The sequence below is a fragment of the Grampus griseus genome, assembly GCF_964374135.1.
Source record: "Grampus griseus genome assembly, chromosome: 19".
NCBI classification, from domain to species: Eukaryota; Metazoa; Chordata; class Mammalia; order Artiodactyla; family Delphinidae; genus Grampus; species Grampus griseus.
In genome coordinates this window covers 11,714,646-11,736,229 of record NC_139013.1, presented here as the reverse complement: position 1 = coordinate 11,736,229, position 21,584 = coordinate 11,714,646, and the positions used below count along the sequence as shown (strand labels likewise).

The 21,584-nt window shown below is 53.4% G+C and overlaps 3 protein-coding genes across 7 annotated transcripts; 1 reads left to right on the top strand and 2 right to left on the bottom strand.

The window, feature by feature from the left end:
- Positions 1 to 274: 274 nt before the first annotated feature.
- Positions 275 to 1,819, bottom strand: B3GNT8 (UDP-GlcNAc:betaGal beta-1,3-N-acetylglucosaminyltransferase 8; the record flags this gene model as incomplete). Its single annotated transcript, XM_082677135.1, has 2 exons — positions 1,783 to 1,819; positions 275 to 1,499 (listed from the first exon to the last, which is right to left on the bottom strand). The coding sequence occupies exon 2, from the start codon at positions 1,466 to 1,468 to the stop codon at positions 275 to 277; it is 1,194 nt and encodes a 397-aa protein (XP_082533261.1). The 5' UTR covers positions 1,469 to 1,499; positions 1,783 to 1,819.
- A 4,482-nt stretch (positions 1,820 to 6,301) lies between these two features.
- On the bottom strand, positions 6,302 to 11,032 carry DMAC2 (distal membrane arm assembly component 2). Of its 2 annotated transcripts, XM_082676989.1 has the most exons (6): positions 11,006 to 11,032; positions 9,656 to 9,852; positions 8,163 to 8,243; positions 7,274 to 7,407; positions 7,003 to 7,165; positions 6,302 to 6,618 (listed from the first exon to the last, which is right to left on the bottom strand). In XM_082676989.1, exons 1-6 carry the CDS (start codon positions 11,021 to 11,023, stop codon positions 6,438 to 6,440), a joined length of 774 nt encoding a protein of 257 aa, XP_082533115.1. In that variant the 5' UTR covers positions 11,024 to 11,032; the 3' UTR covers positions 6,302 to 6,437. The 2 variants fall into 2 exon arrangements, with proteins under 2 accessions (XP_082533115.1, XP_082533116.1); XM_082676990.1 differs by lacking the exon at positions 8,163 to 8,243.
- A 3,502-nt stretch (positions 11,033 to 14,534) lies between these two features.
- On the top strand, positions 14,535 to 18,027 carry ERICH4 (glutamate rich 4). Of its 4 annotated transcripts, none has more exons than XR_014298153.1 (4): positions 14,535 to 14,822; positions 15,945 to 16,169; positions 17,153 to 17,188; positions 17,910 to 18,027. XR_014298153.1 is itself a non-coding variant. In XM_082676564.1 (3 exons), the coding sequence occupies exons 1-2, from the start codon at positions 14,649 to 14,651 to the stop codon at positions 16,134 to 16,136; spliced, it is 366 nt and encodes a 121-aa protein (XP_082532690.1). In that variant the 5' UTR covers positions 14,535 to 14,648; the 3' UTR covers positions 16,137 to 16,169; positions 17,930 to 18,020. The 4 variants fall into 4 exon arrangements, 2 of the variants coding, with proteins under 2 accessions (XP_082532690.1, XP_082532689.1); XR_014298154.1 differs by having other exon boundaries at positions 17,930 to 18,026; XM_082676564.1 differs by lacking the exon at positions 17,153 to 17,188 and having other exon boundaries at positions 17,930 to 18,020.
- The last annotated feature ends 3,557 nt before the right edge of the window (positions 18,028 to 21,584 follow it).

The window sequence follows — 21,584 nt, the reverse complement described above, 5'->3', positions numbered from 1 at the left end:
GTGCAGCTGAGCTTTGCTCCGTAAACTGCCTCAAGGCCCCATAGACAGAGACGACAACTCCAGGCCCCGTAGACAGAGACGACGACTCCAGGCCTCAGAAACTGAAAGACGGAAACAGTCTGTCGCCTCTTGGGGAGGCCCAGGGAGGGCTCAGGCAGCCTCCATTCCAGGACCTCCTTCCTCGCACCGAGGCCTAGAAAGAGAGGCTGAGCAAGGGGCTGGCGCCAAGGCCCAGGCCAGGTCTGCCCTCCCCGCCCCGCCCCACCTCCGAGTCTCAGCACTGGAGCTGAGGGTCCCGCAGCTGTTTCCAGAGCCGGACGCTGTCCTGGGGGCTGAGGGGCCGCACCAGCAGCAGGTCACGGAAAGCACAGGGGTCAGCAGTGCGGCCTGCCGGCCAGGCCGTGAGGAAGCCTTTGTGGGTCCTGGGGGCCAGGCCCAGGGCTTGGAAGCACAGGCCGGTGTAGACATCATCGAAGGGGAAGGGGGCCACGCGGGCCGCCGCCCGCAGCAGCCAGGGTGCCAAGCGGCCCGCGATGATGTAGCCGCCCCCACTTGCGTAGGCTGGGTAGCCGCCTTCAAAGAAGGACCCAGGCACGTAGAAGGGTCCTCCAGGCTTCCGGAGGGGCTTGGCCTGGGTGAAGACCTCACCCAGGTAGAGGCCACGGGCCGTGCTGGGCGGCAGGGCCCGCAGGTGGTCCAGAAGGGCGGGGACGCGCACGAAGGCGTCATCCAGGGCTTGCAGGATGAAGCTCACGCTGGGGCAGTGGCGGCCCAGCCAGGCCAGCAGCAGGAGGTCCTTGAGCGTCTGGTTGAAGGGGGCGTCAAGGAAGTCCCAGAGCAGCAGGTCGCTGTAGCGGCGGCTCTCCCAGGCCACCAGGGAGCCTAGGTCAGGCCTCCCCTCGCCCGCCGGGGACCCCAGCAGGAAGAGCAGCCGGACCCCGGGAGCCGGCCTGCCCCACGTCTCCCTCACGGCCTGTCGTTCTGCAAAGCGCCCTGGTTCCGACTTGACGGCCAACAGCAGGTAGGGGACGTCGGGGTCCTCGCAGCTGGCCACCTGGCCACCGCCACCCCTGGGCAGCCACCGTGGGAAGCTCCGGCAGGCTGCCGACAGCAGGAAGTGGCGGAGGTCCTCGGGGTAGGAGGCGAAGTCGGGGATCTCGGCCGCAGCGGCAGCTCCCCAAGCGCGGCAGCCCCCCACCTCAGTGCTGTCCCCACTGGGCAGGGTCCCCAACCGCCACTGCTGCTGGTTCCAGTAGGCCGAGGGCAGCGGGTCAGTCTGGCCCAGACGGGCCGAGAGGTTAGCCGGCAGGGTGGGCTCGGGGCTGGCTGGCGTGGGGCCTGGTGGGGTGCTGCGGGGTCCCGGGTAGGCCTTACCCAGCCGGGGCTCAGACGTCCACTCGATGTACACTTTGAGGCCCAAGAGTGTGAGCAGTGCTGACAGGCAGAGAAGGCACTTGGGGCAGCGCATGACCCGGCCCAGGAAAGGGCAGCTGTGGGACCTGCGAAAGAGCCACAGAGGCCTTTTGGGGTGCAGGGGCGGGCCCTCGGGCCCTGCCGAGCCCTCCAGGGCTTCTCGTAGTCTCAGACCCTAAACCAGCCCTCCACCAACGACCCTGTACGAATCCCTATTCTACTCGCATTCCAGCACCCTGTTCTTTCCACTCAGCCTAGCTCCTTCTACTTTCGTAGAAACCCGGGAGGCTACCTATTCCCCATCCGCACCCCAGAGACCAGGGACTCCGCCATTCCAACCTCCCTCTCCCCCCAGTTCATCCCCCTTACCAGGAGTCAGTATCACCGGGGTCACCTCCTCGCCCGACAGTCCCCACCCCAGGCACGGCTCCCTCCCCTTTACCTCTGGGTCTGGCTCTGGCCAGCTCCAGCGCCCTGGGCCTTGGGCCGGCCCTCCGCCCTCGTCCGGCAGCGCTGGTGTCTCCAGCACTGTTGTTCTCCAGCCCAGCCCAGCCCAGCCCAGCCCAGCCGGTCTGTGGGAGGCTGGGAGGGCCCCAGGGGCCGGGAGGGACCGGGGCGGGGCTGAGGGAGGGGAGGGGGGAGGACAGGAGGCAGATCTGAGGGATGGGGCTGTGGCGTGTTGGGGCTGGTTTTCTGGTGAGACAGCGGGAAAGGTGCAGGGGTGGCTGCAGAGACCGGGAGCTGACAGGCTGGGGAGGGGAGAACCAGGGGGCCTGGGAGAGAGTCCAAGGGAGGGTGAGGCCGAGGGGCTGGGAAGTGTCAGAATGGCCCAAGGGCAGGCAGAGTCCTGAAGTGGCCAGGCTGGAGGCCAGGGGCAGGGCCTGGCCGGGGGAGGAGGGGGTGTGTGTGTGTGTGTGACTGTGCTGAAAGGGCATGGGTGACCTTGCCAGAGGTGGGGGTGTGTGGCCCGGAGTCAGGGTGGGGATGGGGAAGGGGGCTGTTGGGGAGGAGGGGATACAGGCAGAGACCGACATTGCAGAGAAAGAAGAGACAGCCAGGGAGACCCCGGGGGCAGGCAGGGAGGAGACAGGCGGCAGAGATTCAGGAAGGCCCAGAGGAGAGAGCTGCAAGAAGAGAGAGATAGGACGGGAAGGTGGAGACAGCTGGCGAGAGATAAGGGAAGCCCTTGTGGGGGAGGGTGGAGAGATGTGCAGGGGCAGGTGGAGGGACGACGGGGTGGGAGCAGAGAGCAGGGAGTCTGCCAACCGAGCCAGAGCCAGGCAGAGGCAGCCAGACCCAGAGAGGAGCCGGGGAGGAGCAGATGGAAGGGGTGGGGGGAGGGGGGGCCAAGCCAGAGGGCAGTGAACGGGGCGGTGGGGGGCACCAGGAGCCCTGGAGCTGCGCTGACCCCTGTGCCTCCTCCCTCCCTCCCTGGTCCCACACGCAGGCCCTGACTCTGCCACGCCCTGAGGCCCTGGCTCTGCCACGCCCTGAGGCCCTGGCTCTGCCGACAGCGGCAGGCATGGTGATTCCAGGGACACTCCCATCCGGCCCCCCGGGACCAGAGAGGGTGTCTGCCGGTGTTTCCGTCACAGCCCTCCGGAGGCGTCTGCTGTTTGGGCTGCATCAGCTGTCTGGGGTGGCAGGCAGGTGGGGCCGCCTCATACCAGAGCTCCTGGAGCCTGGGCTGGGACGCAGGGCCCCCCAGTGAGCCCGGCCTGACCCCCTTCACCCCCACCCGGGTTGGGAACTGCCCGGATCACCTCAGGAACCCTGTCCTGGACAGGGCAGCAGCAGCTGATCATCTGTCTAGCGGATTCCCTCTCCCCAGGATTGAATAATGGAGCCCATGGGACCAGATGGAGGACGAGGGTATGGAGAAGGTGGGGAATACTGATGGAATAAAAGCAAGAGGGGGCTGGGGCCGGGCCCTGAGAAACCTTGGAAGGGGTCTCCAAGCCCTCTTCTCCCCAGGCCGGGGTGGGGCCGTCCAGGCCCCCCCGACTCGGCTCATCTAGCTTCTCCCAGGGCGCGGAGGTTTCTCCACCGGGGGCCGAGCTGCCGCGTGCCTCAGTCTGCAAATGCTCCAGTCAGGAGAGAGAAACCGCTCGGCAGCCGGAAGGTAAAGTGGAACGTCGAGAATGACTGAAGAGCTGCCCTCTTGTGGAGCGCGGTCGGGTGGGTGTGCGGGCTGAAAGCGGAGCACCCCACCTTCCTGTCTCCCCCAGCCTTTGAATCTCCCTCTCCAGATTATGCGAGGGCGGTTCTGGCTTCTCGCCTTAGTAACTGTAGGTCACTGTTGAGTCCAAATGCCGGCCAGCCAACTAAGCAAGCTGTCCGGACCACGCCAGCTGCACTGGCTAACTTGTTATACCCAGAAGCTCTAGTAAGTGCCCTCCTAGCGGTGAACTTGGCCCCATGCAGTGTAAGATCCACTGGCCTAACACCCTGAGAACCCACTGCTGTGCAGGTTCCCCAGAGTTGACTCTACATCTGTCTGCAAGTCTTGCCCTTCAGTGTAAGAGCAGTTCCCTTCTGGGTCGTAGTGAGCACCTGTCCTCTGGAGCGTGCTGAGACTTGACCCCTGGCATCTGTGGGTCTAGTGGCAGCAGGGAATGCTTGTGAGCAGGATAGCTGGTGGTCTCCTCACACGGGTAAGGGAGGCTCCCAGTGACTTGGGAGTTCGAGATCATCTTTCCTTTGGGTCCAACCAGATGACCCGATTCCAGATTTCTGGATCCCACTGTTTACCAGTGCCCTCACTTTCTTATGAGAAACTTGTCAAGACTGGGAATTCAACTGTCATAACTCAGCAACTCGAAAACCCAAATGTTGTGTTGTATTTTCAGCAGTATCTACAAGTAAGAACTTTGGGGGGCGGTGGGGGACTGCCATGGGAGCTTTCCAATTCTGAAGGGGTGACTTGAGCTGGGCACTCCAGGCAATCTGCCTGGCCCTATCTTTAGCACTGTCATTACTGCCACAGCATCAAGTGCAGCAGCCATAGGGCCTCCCAGGGCACAAGGCTTCAGTTGGCACCTCATCACGACCCCAGGCAATAGCGTTTTCGTGATGCGGTTGCATGCCTTAGATTTTTGGGTTTTTTTAAATTTTTATTTTATATTGGAGTATAGTTGATTAACAATGTTGTGTTAGTTTCAGGTGTATAGCAAAGTGATTAATGTGCATGTATCTGTTCTTTTTCAAATTCTTTTCCCATTTAGGTTATTACAGAATATGGAGCAGAGTTCCCTGTGTTATACATTAGGTCCTTGTTGGTTATCTATTTTTTATTTTTTAAATGTTTTTGGCCGCACTACACGGCTTGTGGGGTCTTAGTTCCCCAACCAGGGATTGAACCTGCGCCCTCAGCAGCGGAAGCACGGGAGTCCTAACCACTGGACCACCAGGGAATTCCCTATCTATTGATATTTTAAATATAGCAGTGTGTACATGTCAATCTCAAACTCCCAGTCCATCCCTCCCCCCCACCCTTCCCCCCTGGTAACCTTAAGCTTGGTTCTCTAAATGAGTCTGTTCTTGTTTTTTAAGTTCATTTGTATCTTTTTTTTTTTTAGATTCTGTATATAAGTGATATCGTATGATGTTTTTCTCTGTCTGACTTAATTCACTTAGTATGATAATCTCCAGGTCCATCCATGTTGCTGCAAATGGCATTATTTCATTCTTTTTAATGGCTAATATTCCATTGTATATATGTACATCTTCTTTATCCATTCGTCTGTCGATGGACGTTTAGCCCATGGATTTCTAATGTCTCCTTTCCCACTGCCGAGGAGCTTAGCAACGCACTCAAGCCAAAGGCGGGATGAAACCAAGCCCCAGATCCCATCTTCGTGTGTTTATCTCTGGGAACACTCCAAACGCCAGTGCTCTAGCAGTTTGGATCCAGTCTGGAGAGAAGAAAAACCACACGGTAATTTGAACAGGGAAAAGTTTAATATAGAGAATTAATGACTTTCACAGCAAAGTGAAATAAGGAGGGAGATTCATTGGTAAGGTGCCTTGGAATTTACTGGAAATCCGCCTTCAGGGGTGTGGTGGAGAGGCATTCACAGGGAGGTGCGTCAGTGGAGGCTCTATAGAACTGCCAGGTCAGGGGTGGTGGGTGCCGGGGAAGCTGCTGACCACCTGACGCTTCAGGAAGCAGGTGCGCAGGGCAGTCATGTGCTGCAGGGCCGCTGAGCTGGCACTCCTGAGTGCCGCCAGAAAGCAAAAGCCTTGCCTCTCTCAAGGAACGTCTCTCGAGCGCCCTCTACTGGCAAACCTTATCAGGCCACTTAGCAAAGGAAAAATATTTCAAAGGCCCAGATCAATTTTCACAGAGCAAACAAGCCAGCTGAATTTGGAGCTGAGTCGGTAACTCAATAAGCGAGAACACTGTGGGGCTTGGGATGCTCCCAGCATTTAGTGGGTGTGGCCCAGGGATGCTTCAGCCTGCAGGGAGCTTAAGTCGTCCCACACAGGGAAGAACCATCCCTATAAAATGCCCATAGCACCTTCTGTATCAGTCAGGTCCTGGCAGGAAACAGTAGCACACTCAAGTGAGATAATCCTACAAGAGTCTTCTGAGAAAAGTCGAGGTTTCTCTGACAAAAGTCAAGAGAAGTTTCTTGACATAGAGGTGGGCGCGCTGTGGGAGCACCACAAGGGAGAGTGCAACTCCCTGAGGCTACTTGCAGCCAGAAGCCCTTACCTCCCCCAGGCCTGAAGAGGCAGGAGACGGGGGTTCCTGGGACTGGGAAGGAGAGAATGGTGTGGAAAGGGCTGCCTGACAGGCTGACAGGAGCTGCGAGCTTCACCCCAGGGTGCAGCCAGCCAGAGCACCCCCGTGGTAGGGGACAAGCCACCTCACTCCTCTTGCCTCTGACCTGCCAGTGCCTCTGATCCTAGCCCGACCCCCCGAGTTGAATGAACCCAACTGGAAGCTAGAAGAAGGGTGAGCTGTTAACCTCTCAGCACAGCCCAGCTGAGACCCAGCTCCACACGGACGGGGCCAAAGGCTAGGCAGGGATGGGGCTGCTGGCTGTGTCGCGGGACTGCTCCTCTGGCCCCAACTTGAGGCCCTGGGCCCAGTCAGCCCCCAGAACCTCACAGTTGGGCAGCATCTCCTCCACCAAGATCTGAGTGAGGCCTGGGTTGGACACGGCAGGAAGGTGAGAGATGTCCAATCTGCGGAGGTTCCTGAGGAGGCAAGGTTGGGGCGTGAGGACACGCATGAGGATGGTGTCTGTGGCAGCGGGTGTATGGGAGCATACCCACCCCCACGTTAACCCCTAGCTTTCTAATAAAAATCTTTGTTCAACTACGTGAGACCCACCGTGTTCATTACAAACAGACACCTCTGGCTCCTACTGTGGTTCTGCAACAGTGTAAATTTCTTGGGGTCTCATTAAAACAAAAAGAAAGGCAGGCTAGGAGTCCTCCCATCCTCCTAGAGGCTCCCTGTGCCACTCATCTGTGCTGACCCACCGCAAACGCTCTAGGTCCACCGTGGAGGCAGGGATGTGGGAAGTGCCCAAGAGCGCCCCTCCCTGGCTGGGGGCCCAGCCTGAGCTGAGGTCTCACTGGAGGTGGTGGAGGCAGGCGAGGCCCCGTTCTGAGATGCGGGGGCAGCCGGCCAGCGAGAGCTCTCGTAGCGAGTTGGCTAGCTGGTAGAGGCGGCTGAGACACCAGTCATCCACGTGGGGACAACACTGCAGCGACAGGGACTGGAGCTCCTTCAGGGCCACTGCAGGGGCAGAGGGCACACGGCACTGAGGGTCCTTCTGGGGCCCACCACGAAAGGGAAAGCGCAGACCTTGCCCACCTCCACCCGTCCCCGCCACACCCCACTCACAGAGGTTGTCCAGGCCTTGGTAGGTGATGGCACAGCCGCTGGCGTCAACAGCTTCTATAGGCACCTCCTGGAGCTTCCAGAGCTCACCAGAGAGACCACGCCCATTTGGCCGCATCCACTCCTTGTCCTGAAACCTGGAAGGGGGGAGAGGGAGTGTCAGCAGGGTCCCCCAGGCCACCAACCTCTTGAGAACACTCCCAGCCCCGTAATAAGAGAACATGGCACACGCACTACACACCAGGCCCTGTACTAAGGGCTTTACGTGTCTGGTCTCACTGGATCCCCTGACAACCCCATCGAAGATGGAACATCTGGGCAATTTTACATACCTGGAAGTTGAGGGTCGAAGAGATTACTGAGAACAGAGAAAAGAGCTATACGACAAGAATCCTTGTAGATGGGCAAAAGTTGAGGCGTTTTCAGACAGGTACATCATTTCTAAGGAAGGTGCTGGAGGAAGTGCTCAAACCAAGTGAAAATTTTACTTGGAACCAAGATGAGGGACAGATGAAGCCTACATGAATTGTTTTCAAAAAAGGAAAGTAAAGGGGAAAACAAAGGGAGGAGGAGGAAGGCAAGAAAAAGGAGGGGAAAGGAGGAAGGAGAAGACGCACTAACGCCGACTGAGCCACTTGCTAAGCCAGCCTGTGACCTGTGACAAGTGTCCAGATTGCAAAATATCTTTGAATCTTTACAGCGCACCTTGTAGGTTAGACACAACTACCATCCCATTTTACAGATGTCAGGAACAAGTCCCCAGCCACACAGCCAGGAGGGGGCAGAGACCAGGGCACGCACGGAAGCCTGTCTGACTGACTGAAGAGCCCGGGGCTTAGACAGCCGCTCTCCCGCCTCCCCCAACCCCACTGTGACACCTTTGCCATCATACTTGACTGCGCCTCCCTGCTTCAGGATGAAATAGGCACCTGCGACGTAGGGGCCATATCGCTCCTTGATGTAGGTGGAGGACCTGCCGGGAGAACAGTAGCCGAGGGTGAGCCTTGGGAACACCACACCCCTCGCCAGGCCCCAGTGCAGCTGAGAGGGTCAGAGTCCACAGCACAGGACTGAGACTGGCAGGCAGGAAAGACTGCAAATATTTACTGAGGGCCTGTGAAGTTCTGGGCACCGGGGGACAGTGGTAATCAAAAGGCAGATAAGTGTCCCTGCCCTTGTGAAGTTATTTCACCGGGGAAACAGGTAACCGAGAAGTAAAAACAAATTGCAGAGTGTCAATTCTGTGATGAAATTAACACCAAGGGACAGACCAGGAGTGGCTTGGGTCAGGGGTAGGGATAGAGGAGGCTAATTTAATTTGGGTGTTAAGAAATGCTGCTTGGAAGAGGTGACACTTGAGCAGAGATTTGAGTGTGGGAAGGAATGCAGAGGCCAAGGTAAGAACCTGCCAGGCTAAGGGAACAGCTAGTGCAAAGGCTCAGGGCTTGAATTACGATGGTTGAACGAATAGCAATAAGGACACTGAGCTAGCGGGGGTGAGGGGTGTCCCTGGTAGGGGTCTCAGAGCTCAGTAGGGCCCAGGTTTTCGGCCTTAGAGTTTGGCTTTTATTCTAGTTGCGGTTGGAAACCATTTGAGGGTTTTTTTTTTTAAGATTTTTTTTTTTTGATGTGGACCATTTTTAGTCTTTATTGTGTTTGTTATAGTAATGCTTCTGTTTTATGTTTTGGTCTTTTGGCCATGAGGCATGAGGGATCTTAGCTCCACGACCAGGGATTGAACCTGCACCCCCTGTATTAGAAGGCAAAGTCTTAACCACTGGACTGCCAGGGAAGGCCCCATTTGAGGGTTTTAAACAAAGTAGTAATGTTATCTGTTTCCCTTTCTTAAGAGTCCTCTGGCTGCTGTGTAGACTATAATAGGGGGCAAAAGGTGACCAGTTAGGAGATGACTGCAGTAATCGAACCATAAAATGAAAGGGCTCAGACCAGGCTATAAACAGCGAGGAGGTGACCGACCACCGGTCAAATTTGGGATATTCTGGTATTTTATTGATGGACTGGATGTGGAGGGAAGGGATGCAAAGAGAGGAATCAGGGATTCCTTAGAATGTGGTCTGAACAACTGGGTAAGCAATGGTGCCGTTGACTGGGATGGAGAAGGCTTGGGGGTGAGAAGACTTTTTACGGGGGAAACCAAGGGTAAGCCATGTTAGGTCTGAAGTACCAGCTAGACCTCCAAGAAGAGATGGGTGTTGGGTTGCGTCTGTGAGCCGGAGAGCTTGGGAAGTGTGTGGGCTGGAGACGAAGATGAAAGTGGGCAAGGCTGGCACTGGAAGCCCCAGGGCTGCCAGGAGTGGCAAGGGCAGGGTGGGCACTGACTGGGGAGGCCTGAACAGCAGGGTCGTGTAGGCCAGGGGTTCTCACCGATTTTTCCGGAGCACCTTCAACACCTGCTTCTGGAGCAGGTACTCCCTCACAGCCTCCACATCATAGAAGTGGTCAGCCAGGAACTGGAGCAGCGTCCTCCCCTTCCTCTGACTGCCCCCCGGGTCCACTGACCTGCTCAGGCCACGGATGCCGCTGGTACCCCTGTTCCATACTGGAGCCACCAGGCGAAGGGACTGGGGAGGAGGAGAGGGGAGGAGAGGCTGAGCCTGGAGCCTCCTGTGAGACACACAGCCAGGTCCCCCTGCTTTTGCTCCCAAATCTCCCCTCCTCAGTGCTTCCCTGCTCACTTAATTCTTCTCTTAGAACTTCCAATTCTTTCGGATCCATAAAATTTCCCCATGTTTCCCCCAAGTTCCTCCCCTTAATCAACCTTAAATTCTCTTTGATTTGGCCAAACGGTCTTGGTTTTCCTAAATTCTCCCCCTAATTTCCCCCTAAGCCCTCACTTTCTCTCAAAACCTCTATTATCTGAACTCTTAATGTCCCACAAATTCTCCCCTTAATTTTATCCAAATCCCACCAGACTTCCTGAATAACGCATTCCTTTCCCCCAAATATAATCTTAATTTCTCTCCAAAGCACCCTTAGCTTATCTCTTAAAGCTCCCAAACTCTTCCTTCAATTTCCCCTCCAAAGTTTTCTTAGTCTGCCTCAATTTCTTTTTGCTTTAACCAAGTTCTCCCGATAATTTTGCCCAAATCCTTACTTTCCCTTAAAATTCCTCTTAAGTTCCCAACCTCTTACTTTAAGTTTTCCTAGGTCCATTCCTTGATTTTGCCCAATTCCTTCTAAATTCTCTCCACAATATGGCAAATCCTCCCCTTAATTTCCCCTAGGTCCTTCCCTTAGAATTCCCAAATTCACTTCTTGGATCCTGCCCCCACCCCCCATCATCCCTTTGATTTTCCATCAAAATTTCTAACTCTCCCATGAGTTTCCCTCACCTTTGGTTCCCTACCCTTGCACCTCAAATCCCAGTTTCTCTGCCAATCCCTCCCAAACCCTCATCCCTTGCAGGTCCCACTCTCGCCAGCCCCTCGGCTCCAGGAGCTCGCAGTCGGATCCCTCCCTCTGATTGGCTGGGCGCGCTTTCTCGGACCGCACGCGCTGCTTCCCCATTGGTTACCACTGGTTTCTCTCCTCCGCGGCCTGGGAGCCTCACCGATCCTTCCCGGCCCCCGACGGCTACACGTCTCCGCGCCCAACTCGAGGCCTAGCGGGAGAGGCCCCCTGCTCCCCCTCGCTACTTGGTCCCTGGGCGCCGACAGAGGCCCTGAAAGCAGAGCGGACATTAATTGGGGGGCTCCAGAAGCTCCGTTCACTTACCGCCCCGGGGGCCGCCATCTCGCTAGGATTACGTAACCGGAAGGGGCTGGTCTTTTCTTACCTAACCCACCCGGTTCAGGGTTGGGCGTCTTCTCTTATGGCCACGCCCCTCCATTTTTCCAGCCCTCCTCTTAAAGGAGCACACACTTATTACTCTTCTCGGGTTTAGGGATCGCTTGGAGCTCCCTCTGCCATGGGCCTTAAAATGGGACTCGGCAGCCTTTCCCTAGGAGGGCGTGGGCAGTTCTTCCTGTCGGAATACCATCCTTCCCTCCGACTGCACTCTTAGTCCGCCTGAGGACTTCTTCTACCTCTAACTTGCTACCTCCTTAGAACAGGGAATGATGCGTTGAGAAACTGTCCGCCTCTTCTTTAAAGCAGGGTCAGGGAAGGGAAGCGTCCAGTAGATGGTGAGGTTAGACCTCAGGGTAAAGGACAGAGGTGAGATCTCAAGACTAGTATTGTGATGTGTTGGCAATTTCAGTTTGGAGTTCCAGGCTACATCTTAATGCGAAAATTCAATATGAAGTCTTGTGGATAGAATTACTCATTCATTCCTTCTACAAATATTTACTGAGTCCTACCACGTGGCAGGCACTGTTGCAGTAGTGAGGTTGCCATGGGACCAAGACTCTTTCTCAGGGAGTCGACATTCCAGGCAGGAAGAGGCTAGATAAGAAACACATGAATAAGCAAGATAATTTCAGACAGTGTTTGATAAGAGGCAAATAAAAACAGGCAATATAACAGGGAGTGACTGGGGCACAGGTCCATCAGCAAAGACCTCTGTGAAGTGGTGACATTTAAGTGGAGGTAAAGGATAACAAGGGAACAGCCATTCAAAGATCTGGGGGAGGGCTTCCCTGGTGGCGCAGTGGTTGAGAGTCCGCCTGCCGGTGCAGGGCACACGGGTTCGTGCCCCGGTCCGGGAGGATCCCACGTGCCACCAAGCAGCTGGGCCCATAAGCCATGGACGCTGGGCCTGCGCGTCCGGAGTCTGTGCTCCGCAGCGGGAGAGGCTGCAGCAGTGAGAGGCCCGCGTACCGCAAAAACAAAAACAAAGATCTGGGGAAAGAGTGTTTCAGGCAGAGAGGTACAGCCAGTGCAAAGGCCCAGAGGTGGGACCAGCTTGCAGAGAGAGAGGTGGGAGACTGGGTCAGAGAGGTTAGCAAGAAACTGCTTTATTCCATTCGCCGGGGCATGCCACGATCTGATTTACATTTTGTAAAGATCATTTCTGCCAGGTGGAGAACAGACCTTAGAGAGCAAGGGGGGAAGCACGGTGCCAGCAAAGAGGCTACTGCAATCGTCCAGACAAGAGATGAATGGGGACAGCAGCAGGGACCGGGCAGTGGAAGTGCTAAGTGATCAGATTATGAGTCTTTTTTTTTTTTTTTTGCGGTATGCGGGTCTCTCACTGACGCGGCCTCTCCCGTTGCGGAGCACAGGCTCCGAACGCGCAGGCTCAGCGGCCATGGCTTACGGGCCCAGCTGCTCCGCGGCATGTGGGATCTTCCCGGACCTGGGCACAAACCCGTGTCCCCTGCATCGGCAGGCGGACTCTCAACCACTGCGCCACCAGGGAAGCCCCTATGAGTCTGTTTTGAAGACAGAGCCAATAGTTCGAGAAACTAAAAGGATAGCGATGCCATTTTTGGAGAGGGGGAAACTGGGAAAGTAGCAGGTATGGAAGGGTAGGTGTGGTAGGCTGAATAGTTCCCCCGCCCCCCAAATGTCCACATCCTGATTCCTGGAACTTGTGAATATGTTACATTGTATGGTAAAGGGAAGATGTGATTAAGAATCTTGAGATGGGGAGATTATCCTGGATAATCCCGACAGGCCCAATGTAATCACAAGAGTTCTATTTTTCTTTATAAATGTATTTATATTTATTTATTTATTTTTGGCCGCGTTGGGGCTTCGTTGCTGCACGCGGGCTTTCTCTAGTTGCGGCGAGCAGGGGCTACTCTTCGTTGCGGTGCACAAGCTTCTCATTGCGGTGGTTTCTCTTTGTTGAGAAGCACGGGCTCTAGGCGCGTGGGCTTCAGTAGTTGTGGCTCGCGGGCTTAGTTGCTTCGCGGCATGTAGGATCTTCCCAGACCAAGGCTCGAACCAATGTCCCCTGCATTGGCAGGCGGATTCTTAACCACTGCGCCACCAGGGAAGTCCCAAGGGTTCTATTTTACTTTTTTTTTTTTTCCGGTCATGCTGCACAGCATGTGGGAATCTTAGTTCCCCGACCAGGGATCGAACCTGTGCTCCCTGAAGTGGAAGTGCAGAGTCCTAACCAGTGGACTGCCAGGGAAGTCCCACAAGAGTCCTATTTATTTATATAAAAATATTTATTTATTTATTTGTCTGCGCCAGGTCTTAGTTGCAGCATTCAGGATCTTTAGTTGTGGCATGCAAACTCTTAGTTGCCTCATGTGGGATTTTAGTTCCCTGACCTGGGATCGAACCCCGGGCCCCCTGCGCTGGGAGTGCAGGGTCTTAGCCACTGGACCTCCAGGGAAGTCCCAGAGTCCTATTTAGATGGAGGCAGGAAAGTCAGTAAGTAGAGGACGTGATGACAGGTGCAAGAGGTTGGAATGATGCAGGGAAGGGTGTATGAGCCAATGAATGCAGGTGGCTTCTGGAAACTGGGAAAGGCTAGGAAATGGATTCTCCCCCACAGCCTCCAGAAGGAACCCAGACCTGTGGACACACTTTAGACTTCTGACCTCTAGAACTGTAAGATGATAAGTCTGTGTTGTTTTAAGCCACAAGTTTGTGGTCACTTGCTACAACAGCAATAGGAAACGAATACAGTGGGGTAGATCCCAGCTGAGAGTTCTGTTTTGACCACATTCACCCTGAGATGCCTGAGACATCCAGCTGGAGATGCTGAGTAGTGGTCTGGAGGTCAGGACTGGAGTCAGAGACTTGGGAGACTTGGGAGCCATTGGCGTATAGGTGGAATTTTAACACCCCTGCAAGAGGGGTTCTAGCGGAGGGAGGCCCGCAGTGCCTCCCCACCTTCTCCATGACGGGGCCCAAGCTGCTAGTGATGATGTCTCTGGGCAAGTCTAGGGTCGGCGGAACTGGCTGCTCAGCTGTGGGCCAACAGCCTGGACACCGAGGCACCCTGGCCAAGGGATCGTTTTCTCGGAAGCCACTCCTGGCTCCTCAGCCACATTGTCTGGGAAGCCCTGGGAGGGCCCGAGTTGAGAAGACTGGCAAGGCCCAAGCCAGGGGAAGCCAGAGATCAAGAGGAAAAGAGGGCTGCAGGGGAGGCTGGGGAGGAGGAGTGGGTGGGACCCAGGAGGGGGCGGGACGAAGTGAGGCCGGGCACCCACACACTGGGGAGGGGTCAGGCCTGAGAAGAGGCCGGGAGAGGTGGAGTTTGACCTCCGCCAGAGGGGCTGAGGTTGGATCCTTGTGAGCAGAGTTAAGGTTAGACTTTGATTAAAACAAAATAAAAACACACGAAGCTGCTGATTCTCAGTGGAGAATGGACTTTGGGTGGCCCGAGGGGGTGGGGCTGGCCCTCTCCTACCCGCCACTGCCCTTTACTCCCCCCACCCAGCCCCCGGCTCCCCAGGGGACTGGGTCACTCTGGACCTTGCCACTTCCTGCTCCTGGCTGCCACTGCTCAGAGACTATGGAGCTGTGGAAGCAGCTGAGGCAGGCTGGACTGGTGCCCCCAGGGCTGGGCCCACCCCCGCGGGCCCTGAGGGTGGTGCCCCCAGTGAAGAGGGTGGATCAGACCCTCATGTTCCCAGGGGCTGACACTGGAGATGCCAGGGAGAGTCTGCTGTGGCTCTGGAAGGAGCTGGTGAGTGAGGGGTTTGGAGGGGTAAGAGATGGGGTGGGGGGAGTGGATAAATGAACAGGAATGAATGTAAGTAACAAGGGCCAGAGATTGAAAGGCAGAAAGTCAGAGACAGGAATAGAGAAATAGAGGCAGAGGCAGACACAGACACACCCAGAGAACGATGGACACAGACAGAGACACAGAAAGACGCAAAGAGTGAGAGACAGGACTAGAGAGAGGCAGAGACAGAGAGACCCAGAAAGAGACGAGAGATGGAAAGCAGAGATTGAGAGCCGCAACAAGGACAGACTCATTAAATCTGAAAGACAGAGAGGTGGAGACAGTCCAAGGCAGGGGCAGAGAAATAGAGACAGAAAGAAAGACAGGGATATGGAAGGACAGAGACAGACAGAGACAGCCAAGTAGAGACAGAGAGATGGAGACAGATCACAAGAGAGGGAGACCCAAGAAGAGAGACAAAGAGACTAGGGCTCAAGACACAGAGAAAGAACGAGAGAGATGGAGACAGCGAGGGACAATGCAATGGAGAGACCAAGACAAAGGGAGACAGGGCAGAGATCAGAGACAGAAGCAGGACGGCAGAGTCCAGGGACACAGTGAGGATCCCACCTGCGGTGCTGTGGGCCAGGACTGTTAAAGAGAAAGTAATTTATGACACCTGTTAAAGATGGCAAGGCTCTAGGTATGAAGACTGCTGTGATGGGGATTTTGCAGTAGAGGAGAGAGATTGGGCTCAGCTCTGAATACAGCATGGGCAAGGGGGAATTTACGGCCAAGGAGCAGGAGAGGGGTCAGGGGGTAGAAAATTCCAAGGAGGAAACATCAGGGGTATAGGGGGGATTCTGGCTCAAGCTATCTAGCAGGATTCTTGCTGAAGGCGGGTCAGGGTGAGCCGCCATCACCTGGGGGAGGGGGGAGGGGGAGGAACCCGATCAAATAAGGAGGAGGGGGGGATTCTTGCCAAAACTGGATTTTACAAAGAAGTGCTGATGGGCCTAGGAAAAGGTTCAGGATCCTGGGACTTGAGCTGAGACCTGCTCCCACGCAGGTTTCATGGCAGGGGCACACTAACCCCTTGCCCTCTGGGGTGGGATGCCCATGACTGCCCCTTCCCACCCGCAGGTGAACCTCCGCCTGGTGGATGTCCAGCTGCTGGGCCAGCTATGCAGCCTGGGCTTGGAGATGGGGGCAATTCAGGAGGAACTGATCACCTTCCTGGAAGAGGAGGAGGACAGAGAGCTGGAAGGGAAGCAGGAGGGGGCCTGCGGTCCAGCCCCAGGTCACCGCCTCCCTGACTTTGAAATGACTATCTGAGGCCCTGCTGCTGTGCTTTTGGACCCATGAATGGTATGCAAATTTATGCCAAGAAGATGGGGAGATTTGCAGGTCAAATCAACCTGCAAACGTCGATTTGGCATTGGCACGCGCTCCTTGAGCAAGTGCTTTCTCTGAAAATGTCGGAGATTAGATTGAGGGGTGGGCCCCTGAGCTGCGGGCATGTTTGCAGGGGATGTGGGAGGCTTGCAGAGAAACTCTAGGTGTATTTGCAGTTGCGCTGCAGGTGTGTTGCAGGGGAGGCGTGGGTCTTTGCAAATATGATGGAGATGCGTGCAGATGGCTATTGAGTGCTTGAAAAGTGGCTAGGTCTGACTGAGGTGTGCTGTATGTGTAAAATACACGCTGAATTTCCAAGTTGGGTGTGATAAAAAGAATAGACAACATTTCAATAATCGTAAAAATTAATTACATTTTGAAATGATAATATTTGAAATGATAATATTCTGGGATAAATAAAAATGTGACTAAAGCTAATTTCACCTGTTTGTAAACTCTTACTGTGGTAAAATACATATAACATAAAAGTTACCATTTTAACTATTTTTAAGTGTACAATTCAGTAGTGTGAAATATACTCACGTTGTTGTGTGGATGTGTTTTCATCTTGCAAAACGGAAACTGTACCCCTTAAACAACAAGTCCCCATTCCCCCTCCCCCAGCCCCTGGCAACCACCCTTCTACTTTGTGTCTCTATGAGTTTCGCTACTCTAGGGACCTCATGTAAGTGGGATCACATAGTATTTGTCTTTTCGTGACCGGCCTATGTCACTTAGCATAATGTCCTCAGGGTTCATCCATGTTGCAGTGTGTATCAGAATTTCCTTCCTTTTTAAGCCTGAATAATATTCCATACATGTGGTATGTACAACCACGTTTTATTTGTCGATGGGCCCTTGGGTTGTTTCTACCTTTTTTTGGCTGTGGTGAAATACATTACTCTGAACAAGGGTGTACAAATGTCTGTCCAAGTCTCTGCTTTCAATTCTTTTAGGTATGTACCCCAGAAGTGGAATTCCTGGATTGTACGGTGAGTCTCTGTGTAATTATTTGAGGAAGTACCATACTGTTGGCTCTACCATTTGTCATTCCCACCAACAGTGCACAAGAGTTCCAACTTTCCACCTCCTCGCCAACACGTTATTTTCTTTTTTTTTTTCCTTTTTTCACGATAGCCATCCTAATGTCTGTGAGGTGATACCTCATTGTGGTTTTGATTTGCATTTCCCTAATGACTAATGATGTTGAGCATCTTTTCCTGTGCTTATTCATCTATTTCTTTTTACATCTTAAAATATGACTGCTAGAAAGCTTAAAGTTACATAAGTAGCTCCCACTGTATTTCTCTTGCACTGCACTATTTCAGACGTTTGAAAAAGAAATGTGGGTGTGAGCAGATGAGCGGCGAGGTTTCCTCGATATTCCCAGACGCGTTGCAATTGTGTTACAGCGCCACCTTCAGGAGACAGGCAGATAGAAGCAGGGCTGCAAATATAACTCCTGCCCAGGTCCACATTTGTAGAAAAGATGCCCAAGACAGCAGGTGTAGGGCTCCAGCCTGAGGAGAGACAGCTCTTCTGGGAAGATAGTTGGACATTCCTCATAAAACCATTACTCCCAGTGAGGAAAAATACACGCTTGCGTTTCTTCGATTCTTCAAAACAATTTTCTGGTTGGGAGTGAGGATATTCCCAGAGAAGTGAGATGCTGGCAGGTGCTGAATTCCTGTCCGTGGGGATTTCTGTCTTCAGAAAACCTGCTTCTACTCTAGAGCCCGCGAGCCACAACTACTGAAGCCCGCGCGCCTAGAACAAGAGAAGCCACTTCAGTGAGAAGCCCGCGCACTGCAACGAAGACCCAACACAGACAAAAATAAATAAAATAAAATTTAAAAATACTCTGCTTCTTTTTGTGCACTGGAGTCACCCAAGACTCGAGGGGTTTGGGGGTTTGGGCTCCATCCTCAAACTGGTCCTCCTTTGCCTACCTTAGCCAGGTCTGCAGCTGCTGGGAGTTCTCCTGTAGGGGGTGGTGCTGGGGAGAATGCTGGAAGTCAGACCCCAGTACCCAGGGAAGGGGAAAGATAAAGCAGAGCCCCCTCTCCGACACTGGGCACTCTAGAAAGAGGCTGGGGGCAGTCTGGGTCTCTTAGCAGCTACATCGAGTCCGTGGGGGTCACCAGGGCTGGGGAGGTGGGGCTCCATGGCCACAGGGTCTGGGTCATGCTTCACAAATGCCAAGGTACTCTGCCTCTTGGGGAGAAAGAGACCGGGAGGGAGGGAGGCACAGACGGGAGACTGGAGGGGGCGACTTGGGAGGGAATGCTTACTGTTCAAGAACAGCATGATGGGTGGCCCCTGATGTCTGGGTGGGAGTTGCTCTGGGCCATAGAAATGACATCTATGGGGGAATCACCTCAGTCAAACACTAAGGGAAGCTTGGGTGAATGTAGTCAGCTCCCCCTCCCCGGTACTGTCCTTCTCAATGCCAACTTACTGAGCTACATCCAGCAATGATCAAGTCAGCACCAAGTCTGCCCTCTGGAGCTCCCAGCCCAGCAAGGTGGGGGGACCCCTTAACACACAGAGACAGCTAAGATGATCAGGGCCGGGATGGGGGAGCACGGACTCCCCCATCTGCCAACATCTCATTTCTCTGGGAATATCCTCACTCCCAAATAGAAAGTGTTTTGAAGAAGAATTGCAAAAATGTAAGCGTGCATTTTTCCTCACCGGGGAGCATGGAGCAGGATGGGGGAGGACTCAGATAAGGCAAGAGGCCCAGCCTGAAACATCAGGAAAGTGTTCTTGGAAAAGAACCTAAGGAATAAGTAAAGAGCCAAGCAGAAAAAGAGAATGGGAAAAGAGTAACAAGAAGGAAAATTGCACATGCAAAAGTCCTAGAAGGTCTAGTGATCTAGCTTCTTGTTACTCAAAGTGCGGTCCATGGACCAGCAGGATGAGCATTGCTGCAGCTACCTACTGCTGCATAACAAACAACCCCAAAACTCAGTTATTTTAAGCAATGACAGCATGTATTTTGCACATGAATCTGCAGTCTACGGGGATAATGTATGACAGGGACTTCCCTGGTGGTCCAGTGGGTAAGACTCTGTGCTCCCAGTGCAAGGGGCCCTGGTTCGATCCCTGGTCGGCGAACTAGATCTCGCATGCGTGCCACAATTAAGAAGTCTGCGTGCCGCAATTAAAAAAAAAAAAGATCCCACATGCCACGAGGAAGATCCCACATGCTGCAACTAAGACCTGGTGCGGCCAAAATAAATAATTAATTAATTTAAAAAATTAATATACAAAGGGGAAGAATATACAAAGGGGAAAAGACAGTCTCTTCAGTAAATGGGAAAACTGGGCAACTCATGTAAAAGAATAAAATCAGGACATTTTCTAACACTATACACAAGAGTAAACTCAAAATGGATTAAAGACCTAAGTGTAAGATCTGGAGTCAAAAACACCTAGAAGAAAACAGGCAGAACACTTTTTGGTATAAATCACAGCAATAATTTTTTTTGGATTTGTCTCCTAAGGCAAAGGCAAGGATGAATGGATAAGCAACATGTCATGTATCCATACAGTTGTACATTATTCAGCCATTAAAAGGAATGAAGGACTGATACACACCGCATCATGGATGAACCTTGAAAACATTATGCTACACTAAGGAAGCCAGATACAAGGCCACATATGGTATGATTTCATTTATACAAAATATCCAAAGGAGGCAAATCCATAGAGAAAGTAGCTTAGTGGCTGCCAGGGGCGGAGAGGAGGGGAGAATGAGGAATGTTGCTTAATGGGCACAAGGTTCTATTTTGAGATGATGAAAATGTTCTGGAGTTAGTTACAGTGATGGTTGTCCAACATGAATACACTATAAGCACTGAATTCTATACTTTAAAAGGGTGAATTTTATCTTATTTATTTTTTTATAATTTTTTTTTTTTTTGACCATGCCATGTGGCATGTGGGATCTTATTTCTCCGACCAGGGATCCAACCTGCAAGCCCTGCATTAGAAGAGAGGAATCTTAACCACTGGACGGCCAGGGAAGTCTAAAAGGGTGAATTTTATGATGTGTGAATTATATTTCAAAAAGCTACAGTGTTGGTCAGTAGAGGACCCTGGTGGGCTAGGATGGGGCTGGACCAGGCAGGGCTGTGGGGAGGGGAGGAGAGCCCCGGGGGAGGGAGGCTCAGGAGACCGATGGGCAGGGCTGGGGTGGGGAGGGGTGTTATCCCCGGGACTGGGGGACTGGGACACAGAGGAGGGTGATTCTGGGGGGAGATCACATTTGTGGTTCTGTTGCATCTTGAATGCGTGTATGGGAGGCGTGCAAAGGCCCATCTCGTGTGTGCACACACGTGGACATGTTAATGCCACTGCCTCTTGGCCTTTATGGCCAGGCCAACCCCTCCCCCAGGCTGTATCCCTTCTCAGAGTCCCCTCCCCCCACCTTCCCTCCACTGATCCCTCTCTCTGCCCCTCAATCTTCCTCTAGCTCTGTGCTGTCCAATACGGCAGCCAACCGCTACGTGTGACTTCTGAGCACTTGAAATGTGGCTGGTGTGAACTGAGAGGTGCTGTTAAGTGTCAAATACCCGCCAGACTTCGAAGGCTTAGTATGAAACAAAGATTTGAAAGTACTCGCTATTTTTGTTGTGGATTACATGTCAAAATGAGTGTGTTTTAGATACATTGGGTTAGATAAGCTATACTATTGAAATAATTTTCACCTCTTTTTCAATATGGCTATTAAAAAATGAAAAATTACATACCTGGCTTGTACTGTATTTCTATTGGACGCACACCTGCTGTGGCACGCTGTGTCCACCAGATGGCGCCAAATACAGACTGCCGCAGCTTCACTAGAAACGGGGGAAACTGGGCGGAGCTGGCGTGATAACCCACCTGTGAAGCCCTTTGAAGTAGGACCTTATTAAGGACATTGAAATATGCTCTTCCCACACCGGAGGCCACTGTTGGGGGAGAACCCCCAAGATCTGATGAACAGGAGATAGTATGGTAGGCTGAATGATTACCCACTAAGACATCACTGTTGTAATCCCTGGAACCTGTGAATGTTACCTTATAAAGCAGGACTTTGCTGATGTGATTCCATTAAAGATATTGATGGGAAGGTTATGGTGGATTATCCAGGTGAGCCCTAACCCACCTTGGCCTCTCTACTCTCCAGAATCACTGGAGCTTTGGGCCTCCACCCCCATCTCAAAGGCCCCAAGAGTAACTGCCCGAGGCTGAAGCAGGCTGATTGGAAACAGGAAATGAACCCTCAGACCACCTGCACTTTGTACTTATCGAGCCCAGAGCTTCCCCTTCAAGGCAGGAGGTTCTCAAAAGCCCCAGGGTTCTTAACCCCAAATTTCTCCCTCAAAAAACTTTAATTAT

Coding starts and splice junctions, on each gene's coding strand:
- DMAC2 (XM_082676989.1), bottom strand. Junction 7,166..7,273: donor CCAAGGCCTGGACAACCTCT/GTGAGTGGGGTG, acceptor CTGCCCCTGCAG/TGGCCCTGAAGGAGCTCCAG. Junction 6,619..7,002: donor GCCTGCCTCCACCACCTCCA/GTGAGACCTCAG, acceptor TTGCCTCCTCAG/GAACCTCCGCAGATTGGACA.
- ERICH4 (XM_082676564.1), top strand. CDS start 14,649: ATGGAGCTGTGGAAGCAGCTGAGGCAGGCTGGACTGGTGCCCCCAGGG. Junction 14,823..15,944: donor TGTGGCTCTGGAAGGAGCTG/GTGAGTGAGGGG, acceptor TCCCACCCGCAG/GTGAACCTCCGCCTGGTGGA.